This window comes from Barbus barbus (genome assembly GCF_936440315.1).
Source record: "Barbus barbus genome assembly, chromosome: 2".
In the NCBI taxonomy this organism is placed as follows: Eukaryota; Metazoa; Chordata; class Actinopteri; order Cypriniformes; family Cyprinidae; genus Barbus; species Barbus barbus.
This window is the reverse complement of record NC_136730.1, coordinates 25,622,729-25,633,312: the sequence shown is the minus strand read 5'-3', so window position 1 is coordinate 25,633,312 and position 10,584 is coordinate 25,622,729. Positions and strand designations below refer to the sequence as shown.

Genomic DNA, 10,584 nt, shown 5'->3' with positions numbered 1-10,584 from the left:
CCTGTGCTAACGCTGTACGTTTGTCTGCTTCTACCATGACTCATTCAAAAGGATCATTGAAATGAGAAGCATCCTCTCTGTCACTCTTTTCTCTTTGTTCTCTCTCACTTCCTCCCTCGCTCGCTCTCACCCTGCAGTGCTCTCATCTCAGGGTTGGCTGTCTGGGGATTTTAAATGAGCTTTAGGAACAGGTTGATGTCCGGATGGAGGAAAGAAATTGAAAACATAGATTTCATGTATGCAGTGTTCAAGAAACAAGGCTTTTCCATCGTTTTTGTGGAGGATGAAACTAGCTCACCGAGTATTCTGCTAATGAGCTGAGAGGTTGAATCAGGTGTGCTAGACAAAACAGATACACCATACACCACTTTCCTATAATATTTTAAAACTAGCAGCTGGAGTCTGTGTTCTTTATATTGAACCATAAGGTCAATCTGAGATGTTTATGTCCTCCATCCATTGGTTAAACACCTTTTTTACTATATGAATTAGACCGACAGCTCCATGTTCCACTCTCCACAGTTGGCATGCATATAAATGTAAATAGGGCACAGATCTGTAGGGGTCATATTCTCTCTTGTCCTGTCAAAATATCTTTAAAAACAAGACACATTTACTTGAGAATGAAATCACTAGGATCCATTTCGTAATACTTAGATCATTTTTCAAAACTGTTTACAGTGAACACAAGTGCAGTCTTTGTGGGCCATATGAATCGTTTTCTATTGCTTTGGCACAAAGTATCTAACTCTTGATGTCTTCGGAGCATCTTTATCATTTGGCTTCTGTGTTTCTCTCTCGCAAACACTACATGCGTTAATCAGTGGGCGGGGCTAAACAGGCAGTGATGTAGAAGCAGGTGTTGATCATCTTCTGCTGATGTTTAGCCACACTATTACATCATAGAGTGGTACATTCCACAACCTGTCGATTTGGTAGACTGGCTTCAATATAAGCTGTTTTTAGACTAACGAGAAAGTTTTGAGTTCTGAAACTTACAGGATGTTTTGATAGTACAGTGACCTCTTACATGTCAAAAGCTCAAGGGAACTTTGGTTTCTCAGTTCATGACCCCTTTAGGGAACAATTTTTTACTGTAATGTAAACATGCACCATGTAACATATACTGTACTGAATTCTAAACAGTAGAGAGCTGTCATTCTTGTTTTTTAAAGAAATTTTACAAATTAAAACACTGTGTAAGTATTGATGATAAATGTGTCCTAGTCATGGCAAAAAGTAAATTTTTATAGATTTTTAACATTTTAATTCTTGCTATATTTTGTTTGATTTCTCTGAAAACTAGATTATTATCTTATTATATTTTGTCATGTTGATTCTCAAGTAAAAATTATCTTATAGACATGTTTACTGGAGCAAAATATAATTAAGAAAATGATTTTTATTTTTTTGCAGTGCATCAGCACAAATATCAGTCTGCCTGCCACTAACAAGATCACCCTCACCAGCGGGAATGACCAATCATTATGATATCATCAACAAAACAGCAACCAACATGTTGGAGCTAATTCTAAATCAGTGGTTTAAATAACACATACATTTAAACTAAGCTAAATAACCCCAAAAAACATTAACAAGTGACCGATTTTCCTTCATCTAAGAAACTTTAAGAATTAATAGAACTATCAAGAAAACCCTTAATCTTACATACGCTGTTTCATCTTTTATAGCAGTATTTATTGTCACGTTGAAGACTGAAATTGAAAGTGAGATTAGGTGAGAGGAGAGGGAGAAAGAGGGTAGGCAGGAAAAGAGATGAGTATTGATTAAGAGCAAAATACACAGAGGAGCTCAGCAATGAGAAACCATACTAGCTCCAAATGAATCTTTTAGCGCTTGGACTCAACTAATTTGCTGGGTATTATAATTAAATGTAATGGTTTGGAGACTTTTTGAATTCTCTAATTAAATTAGGAAACATCTTGCCATAATTAAATTATTTGATACCTTAAATGCATTACTTTATATTTTTTTTACTTGTAATTAAAATTTTAAAAAGGTGGTGCATCTAGATTAATCCATGACATGACAGAATGAGATTAAACGATTCATTTAAAGACCATAGAGTGCTCAAAAGATGTTCTCCAAATATCCTGAGCCAACCATTTCATAAAACGCTCAGATCAGCCTCTACTCTTGAACCTATATGAAAAACAAATTACATCCAGGACATAAGTTCTCACCTGCGCTATAGTAGCGGTCAAGTTTCTCCCAAAGGGGCTCATCCTCCCGGTGCAGTATGGATAGCTTAAGGGGTTCATAGATGGAGCCTGATCATAGAAAGCAAAGACAGATGTTAAAGAACACTTGAATCAGCATAGATCTGAAATACTGCGATGCTTATCTCGTCTTTAGATGCAATTCAAGTATCCCTGGATGGAAGTGATAAGCATACTTCAAAGTCAGCATGGCTTCTTGATGATGCTACTATAGACTACTGACCTGCAACAGGCCCACTTTGGGCTACTTAGCATGCCGTGGTTGAGCTGACTCACCAAAATCAAAATGTGCTTCATTTAGTCTCAGTAACCTAAATGGTTTTCTCTTCCATTTACAATGCTAAGAGCAGCAAAATGTAGATTTACTGAGGTGCAAAGGCAGCAAAGCATGCCAGGAAAACAATCAAAGCAAAATGCAAACGACTAAAGCTATTGTTCTCCAAATGCATATATCAAATCGAGCGTCATTGCAAACACACACTGCTTGATTGCAAAATTGAAGGCACTGGCACAAACTCTGTGAATAATGGAACCTGACACCAGTAAATTCAGCTTTTTCTGCAAGGAGTGAAATTCAGGGGAACCCCATCAACTGGAGCATTATTTCGACACATTTAACTTTGGAGCAATTTACATTTTAATAGAATCGACCCAGGGTCAATACCTCAGGTCCTGAAAATTCACATCTCCTAGCAAATTAGCATGATTCCCATCAGCTTGTAAGTAGCAGGGACAAAGCCATCTCTTTTTAAGATAACTCCAGCTAAGCAGTGCACATCCAATAGGCAAATTAAAGATTCTCCTCATTTTAGTTTCACCACATTGATATAAAAAAGTAACTTGCCTCGAGAAGCATACAAACCCTCTGATAACAGATTTGATCAGACATTGACAGAAAAAGATGAAAGGTACTGGACAGCATTACTGATTTCATTAATCACAGAATTTCCCCCATGATATCACCAAGGATTATTTATGCCTAACACTTTTACATCTGATGAAATATTACAGATGAAACACTAGAATTATTATTTTCTGCAATAAAAAAGAAAATAAATTAAACACAAATTTTCAATTAGTCATCAAACGGTCTGAACAGAGTCTATTATGTGAATGCATTGGTTTTCAAAAATTAAACCGTTATTAGCATTTATTCAGATACTTGTAAACTGAAACGGAAAGTTCTTATTTCTAAAGTAACGAGCGTCTTTTCCATGAACTGATCGATCGCTACGCCCCAACTTACCAAGTTCCCGGAGTTTGCGATGGACATTCACTTCATTGGCAGTGTTGGCCATTTTCATTAGATGAACTCTACGCCAGGCCTCTATTAGTTAAGCTACAACATTAGTATAATTCAGAGGGTTAGCAGAAAATAGAGAGAAAAGACAAATTACATGGAATCACACAGTGAGATTTTCTTCAGGCATGGTTACTGAATGGACATGCAACAAATTACATTATTCGCAATTGAAAGATGATCTGCTATGACTGAAGTCAGGGGATGAGATGATAATTAAAATGTGTGAAAATGACCATGACACCATAAACTACAATGCCAATGCAACTTCTAAGGTAATGACTAACAATTTGTGATCCGTAGTCCTATTTTAATGTGAAAATCTCAACTGCTTGAATATTTATATTACTGCAAAATGTAAACTATATTACCTCACAGGATATATACTGTAAGTATATCCAACTCCAACCCATACATACTCAGGTAAAGCAAAATATATTCTATTTTGCAAATCTCAACTGCTTGATTGCTTGTAATTGCAAAATGTAAACTATAATATCACGCAGCTCAATACGACAATAAGGCATAAAGACATTAACATACTGACATCATTAACATCATGAATTTCTATAAAGCTGTACAAATAAAACTAACTACTAAAAAATTATGGCAAAAAAAATGTCATTGTTTACTCACCCATGTTGTTCTAAACCCATATGAATTTATAGAACACAAAAGAAGATAATATGTTTGGTAGAAGGACAGCCACTATTTACATTCATTTAATATTTTTCTATACAGGTTTAGAATAATATTAGGGCAAGCACTTTTCTTTTTCACAGTTTACTATGCCTTCAACAAAAGAAACGATGTGTGATTTTATTTATTTATATATCTTACATAACGACAAGAGGATTCTGAAAACTCTTTCAAGGGCTACTTGAGTTTTAATGTCAGACTGAAGCAGACGCTAACAAGCACTGAATTAAGAGGGTTAAAAAGCCTTTCAAAACCTTAGACATTCAGGGGACTGAAGTCTTTTAAAGTGCTACTCCTTAAAAATGCAAAGCCTGAAGCTCAGTGTGCAGTTAGTCTCTAAATATAGCCCTGATCTGCGTAAACTTCACGCCTGACCTTTGGGCTCTGCTCTCTGCCACACAGACAAAACAACTCGTGTTAATGCGCCTCTGCAGCACGGACAATGGATCAAAATGCACCGAGAGAACAAATGCGCACTGCTTAATTGTGCTCAATGCCATGCATCACAAAAATCCAAACCTGATCGCTTAGATCTGGCTTTGAACTCCAGCAGCTTCCAGCCGACATCCGCTAGGCTTGCCATAATGACAGCTAAATAACAACATCACACTCGCACTGCCGGTTAGCACTCAAACTGTCGCAAAACCTATATGTACTCCGCGGGCTGCCTTAGAACGACATGCCGTGTTCCGGTTTGTGGTGACAGAAGCTAACAGCGAAATGTTGCTGTCTTGGGCTTGGTTTTTGACCTTCTTATTAAGTTTTATGGGACAACATGTCACGTTTGCATTGCAGAACGTTACTAGTGATTTATTCGGCCAGAATAATTTTGGTACGGTAGCGGCTTTCGGTGACTTTAACTCTGATAAACAGACTGACATTTTCATCATCAGGAATCGTAAGTAACTTAGAGTTCTGCTAGCTGACGTTAAGATTATTAAAGTCTCAAAATCATCCCTTTAAGTTGATCTTAATGTAATGTAAGATACTGCTTGAGTTGTAACGATGTCACTGGGTGTTTTGCACAACACAGCGCATATTGTTGCTAATGACGGGGTGTGGCAGGATAACTTACTACATTTTTACTCTGTTTTTATATATTGTTTATTTATTTGTTAAATAGCCTGATTCTTTGTTATTTCATGGGACTATTGTTTCTTTCAGATTCTGAGTTGGTGATTTTCTTGGCTGATCTTAAAGCTCCTTATTTCAAACCTAAAGTCTTTCTGACTAAAGAGGCTTTCCCTAGGTAAGAATACATACTGACACACACTGACCCTATTTAGCCTACTGTATCACGTGAGATGCATTCATTTCTAAGACCTCTAAATGATCTACATGATCAAAACTTTGCTGAAAAGCTGTTGAATGCAATCTTCTATATGCCTTGATCCAATCTATAAAACAAAATAACTAAAAATATAATAAAATATCTAACTACATAATACTATTATTGTTAGAAATTGCAACAGTATAAAAATAGGAATATAATAGATTTATACATTTTAATTAAATCAATAATTAAACAATAAATAAACCATAATATCCTGGCCAGAGGAGATCTGGCCCCCCGACTGAGCCTGGTTTCTCCCAAGTTTTTTTTTCTCCATTCTGTCACAGAGGGAGTTTTGGTTCCTTGCCACTCTCGCCTCTGGCTTGCTCAGTTGGGGACACTTAATTTCTAGCGATCATCGTCGATTTGATTTCACAAATACTATTTAACTAAACTGAGCTAGACAATGACATCACTGAATTCAATAATGAAATGCCTTTAACTGAAAATTGAATGTTTAATCTTATTATTATACATTACTGACACTCTGTCCTCCAAGTTGATACTGTTAAGTGCTTTGACACAATCTGTATTGTTAAAAGCGCTATATAAATAAAAGTGACTTGACTTGCCTTCTGCTCTCTGACTGATAGTTCATTATTTTTAATAAGAGAATGGCCTTTTATCATAATTCAAAAAATGTCTGCTGGCTGTTGTAAATGTGTCTTTGCACATGTGTCATGTCTTTTGATTTTTAGTTGGCAAATGAAAGAATAACTTTATATTATTATCAATATTTCAAGCAAACCATTACCGGACTGAAGCAATCTGGGATTACTTCTAGTGATCGACCGATATTGATTTTTTATAACCGATGCCGATACCAATTATTTGCATGTCTATAACCCGATAACCGATATGCAGAACCGATATTTATTTACTGTTATAAAGTAAATAAATGACTGCGTGAAGTAAGTCCATACTTCACTTTGGTTTTTCCTCCTTTCAGTCATCTTAACAAAAAATGTTTTGAGAATTAGCAGTCTTTCACGCAGGGCTCTAGACTCATTCTTCCCACTGATCTCACTTTTGCGCACGAGCACATAATTTGGTTGCAATTTGTTTTTTGTTTTTGCTACAACATTTGATTAATCAATGCATGCTGATGAACTTTTATCATAGTTTATAGTTATATGGTAACGAAAGTTTTCAACATTCAACTCGTTCTTTTTCATCTATATTATTTGTGATTTAAATTTTGTGAACAGGAATTCCTTTTTTCGTGCGTTTTTTACTTTCAAATTTGCGATCTTGGTGTCACATTTTACAAGAAAAGATCATTGTCTGTTTTGCTTATATCTATACACCTTTAACTTTTTAAGACTAAAACAAAAGATGGATTCATTGTTATTCTTAATTAAAAAGCGCAACAACAATAAAACAGTACGTTGACAATGACAAACTCTTACATAACATTTATCTACAAAAACGAATAAGACGAGGCATGGCATAGGACACACCACATGCTGTACTATATACCTAGTATATTACAGAATGTTTAGCAAACTCTGAGGAAGCAAATACATTTTTTAATTAAGGAAAGCCTCCATAGTATAACCTGAGGTAAACAGCAAAGATAACAAGCTTCTCAAAACGAAAACAAAAAGAAAAGTAAAACTAAACTGGCTGTGGCTGACAGGACTTGCATGTTTTTTCTACAAGAATACCACCACGTTCACCTTCTCTGGTTTAAGAAGCGGTCTTTTAATTTAGTTTGAAAACAAATCCATCCGTTGCACTCCATCCGCGACGCGCACCTTCACGCTCGTGCTGACGCGGCGGGTATAAACCAGGCTCTACCCACGAAGCGCTCGCGCTGAAAGCACCTCTCTTCACGTGATCAGTGAAATCTGACTCCTGCTATAATGTGCTGCGGCTGGCAGCGCGCGCTGTATGAAGCAGACGCTTTGGAGCAGCGCAGACCTGGCACTCGTACAAATGCGACCACGTCAAATTTTAACTCGCAAACAATTACCATTTTGGTCGCAGTCTAGAGCCCTGTCATGTTCAATTTAATCTTCGTATTACAACAATAAAAAACATTTTATTTATAAAAAGCTTTAGCAGCAACACTAATATTAGCAGTAAGCAAAATGAACATAGAAAGTCTAATGTTTTCAAATGGAGAAAATAAAGGAAAGGAGTCATATCAACTTCATTTTTAACTACAGTTTTAGTATGTTTATAAGCTGTTTAATAGGATAAAGAGTGAAGAATAATTCACTGGATAATGTTAATTCACGGAATAATATTCTCTGGAATATTGGAATATAACAAGCATTGTATTTTATTGCATTTCTCAACTGGCATGCTCTAAATTATGCTGCTGACAGAGCGGTTTATCTATGCCTTTACACAGAACTATAGGCTACTCAAACTGCGATCGATCGCGGAGATAATAAATAATTAATTTCCATAGAGTTGTATTAATTTAGATGTTTATAAATGAAATAATGGTTATATAGTAAGTGTTCATACAATTTAGGGTGCTTCAAAAAAGTGAATCTTGTTAAAAGTTACATGCGGTGTCCGAGCTGGAGCATTTCTTGAGCATCAACCCGCTGAGTGAACTGCAATATGAAAGCGGCTTCACGAGACTAATGATGAGCATATAGACAACAGAGAGGGAATTACATTCAATGCTTTTCTTTCCAACATGCAATCATTCATGGCTGTATTATTTAATTCATGCAAAGTTACGTCTTTATTGGGAGAGGACTTGATGGATTATCTATGTGACTCCGACTTCACGAGACTAATAGACCACAGAGAGAATTAAATTCAGCGCTTTTATTTCCACCATGTGCTAATTCATGGCTGTGTTATTTCAGGCAAAGTTATAGCCTATCTTTATAGGGACAGGGCTTGACAGAGTATCTTATTTATCATATTTCTTAGAGCCAAGTTGCATTTAAACTATATATCAGGCATTTATGTAATACATCTAATTTGTGCATTAATGCCTGTAATATGAAATAGTTTACTAACTACAGCAAATCAAGTACCTGCACGCGTTGCTGTCTCGTCTCCCCTCAGATGCGCTGCAATTGCAATCCTGCGCGCAATTCTGAAAACGTCCACAAGATGGCGGTGTTTATCGGGGAATCCGATATTACAAAACCGATATTCGATAATGGAAAAATGCTTAAATATCGGGAAAAATATCGGTAAATCGATATATCGGTCGATCTCTAATTACTTCATTATCCATCTTATAAATATTATGTTAATAATGTGTGTATCAAATAAGATAAATCAGGCTTTTTAGGAATCTGTATTTGTACATCTCTAATAGCGTTGTGTTGCATTGCATTATATGTTAACGAATTAGAAATACTAAGCTTTTATCATAAACCAATATATATATTACATATAAAATATACTGAATCCTTAGCCATGTTCAAGAAACGGCTAAAACACATCTCTTCCATCTTTATTTGACCCTCTAACTCCAACACTCTCAATTCTAATTATCTTTTATCTAACGGTCTTCTTTTTATAAAAAAAAAAAAAAAAAGCACACACACACTTGACCCTCTATCAATTGCATATTTACTGTCTAACTGCTAGCTTTTCTTGAAAAACTAACACTAACTTTCTTTCTTCTATTCTATCTACTCATTTAAAAAAAACACACACACACCTTTCTACGTGTACTGCGTTAGGCTAACCGAGACTTGTCATAGCACTTGCATGTTGTTGCTCTTTTGTTGGTTTTGATTGCTTCTATTGTCCTCATTTGTAAGTTGCTTTTTTGGTCAGTTTGGCCCTCTGTATAAAATTGACATGATTTTTTTGTGAGTGTGTGAGCTCCATATATCACTATGTCATATAGTATGGGTATTGTTCATGTGTTTCTATGGCTCTCTTAGTGACTTCAGTATAACTAGTGTGGTCCCGGGTGATTATGATGGAGACTCTCAGATGGATGTGCTTGTTACTGGCTACCAGATGGTCCTCTCCACACAAACAGTCTTCATCTTCTGGGGGTATAACAAAATTTTGGGTAAGGTCTGAAAAATAAAACAAAGAAATAAAAAGGAAAGTGCTTTCTGTACATTACCTGGCTCCAGTTGCTTCGTTTATTCAGTAATTCTGCCTGAATTGATGGTCTTACAGTTCTAGAAATTATAGGCCTACTTCAGCAGTGATTTGCACATTGAATGTTATATTTTCTCTTACAGACCAAAGTGGTAAAGTAGGGCTGAACCTGACCTTTGATGATCAGCCCCTTGTCATGGAGTAAGTGCTATATATTGTTTTTCATTTAAGGGCATTGTATAAATATAATTTATGTGTATAATCTTGGGCTGCGTTTCCTAATAACGGTGTTTCTTGGCGCGCTACGAAGACTCTAAAGGTACACCTTAACTAGGGGTATAGCTTTCCTAGGTGTGTTCCCCGAACTATACCTTAGGATGTTGCTTAAGGCAAACCTTCTTACGTGCGACATTAGCAGGTGCTGTCCATGGCGGTGGTGCTGAATAGGTTGATATCGATGGCTCGAGAATCGATTGTTCATTATATATAGGAGTGGGTAAAGTTTTGAGAAAGCAATGTTCATTATAAAGAAGCATTTTAGAAATAGTAGAAATATATATATGCTATGTATAATTTTGCAAGTGTGCGAACCCGCAACCTCCTGGCCAAATGTAGGCTATTCTGCCTTAACCAGCTACATTAACTGACTGTTTGGCTTCGCTTGCTTTTGAAAGGGTCATTTATATTATCATGTTCATGTGAATTATGAAGGCTTGGTCGAGCGCTGATGGGGTGGCGAAGTGTCTAGTCCACAAGGCTAATTACTCGTGGGACACCCGCAATGGCATGGAAGCCTTGATGTGCCTCCATCACTTCGTTCCTGGCTAAAGGCATGCATACAGTGGGTACGGAAAGTATTCAGACCCCCTTAAATTTTTCACTCTTTGTTATATTGCAGCCATTTGCTAAAATCATTTGTTCATTTTTTTTTCCTCATTAATGTACACACAGCACCCCATATTGACAGAAAA

At 36.3% G+C, this 10,584-nt stretch overlaps 2 protein-coding genes across 4 annotated transcripts in view; one reads left to right on the top strand and one right to left on the bottom strand.

The window, feature by feature from the left end:
* The window catches only part of LOC306842889 (phosphorylase b kinase regulatory subunit beta-like), an 82,378-nt gene extending 77,522 nt beyond the window's left edge, over positions 1 to 4,856 (bottom strand). For 2 of the 3 annotated variants that reach the window (XM_079374051.1, XM_079374054.1), the window contains exons 1-2: positions 4,759 to 4,839; positions 2,205 to 2,291 (exon numbers count right to left, since the gene is read on the bottom strand). In XM_079374051.1, coding sequence (XP_079230177.1) covers positions 2,205 to 2,291; positions 4,759 to 4,822 — 151 coding nt within the window. In that variant the 5' untranslated portion in view covers positions 4,823 to 4,839. Of the gene's footprint in view, positions 1 to 2,204; positions 2,292 to 3,486; positions 3,580 to 4,758 lie in introns of all 3 variants that reach the window. The other variant, XM_079374052.1, reaches the window with a different exon arrangement.
* Positions 4,857 to 4,895: 39 nt separating this feature from the next.
* Positions 4,896 to 10,584, top strand: part of LOC306885430 (T-cell immunomodulatory protein-like) — a 137,805-nt gene continuing 132,116 nt past the window's right edge. Inside the window, exons 1-4 of the mRNA XM_079441930.1 lie at positions 4,896 to 5,137; positions 5,404 to 5,488; positions 9,445 to 9,578; positions 9,757 to 9,814. Of these exons, the coding sequence (XP_079298056.1) occupies positions 4,960 to 5,137; positions 5,404 to 5,488; positions 9,445 to 9,578; positions 9,757 to 9,814 (455 nt within the window). The 5' untranslated portion in view covers positions 4,896 to 4,959. The remainder of the gene's footprint in view (positions 5,138 to 5,403; positions 5,489 to 9,444; positions 9,579 to 9,756; positions 9,815 to 10,584) is intronic.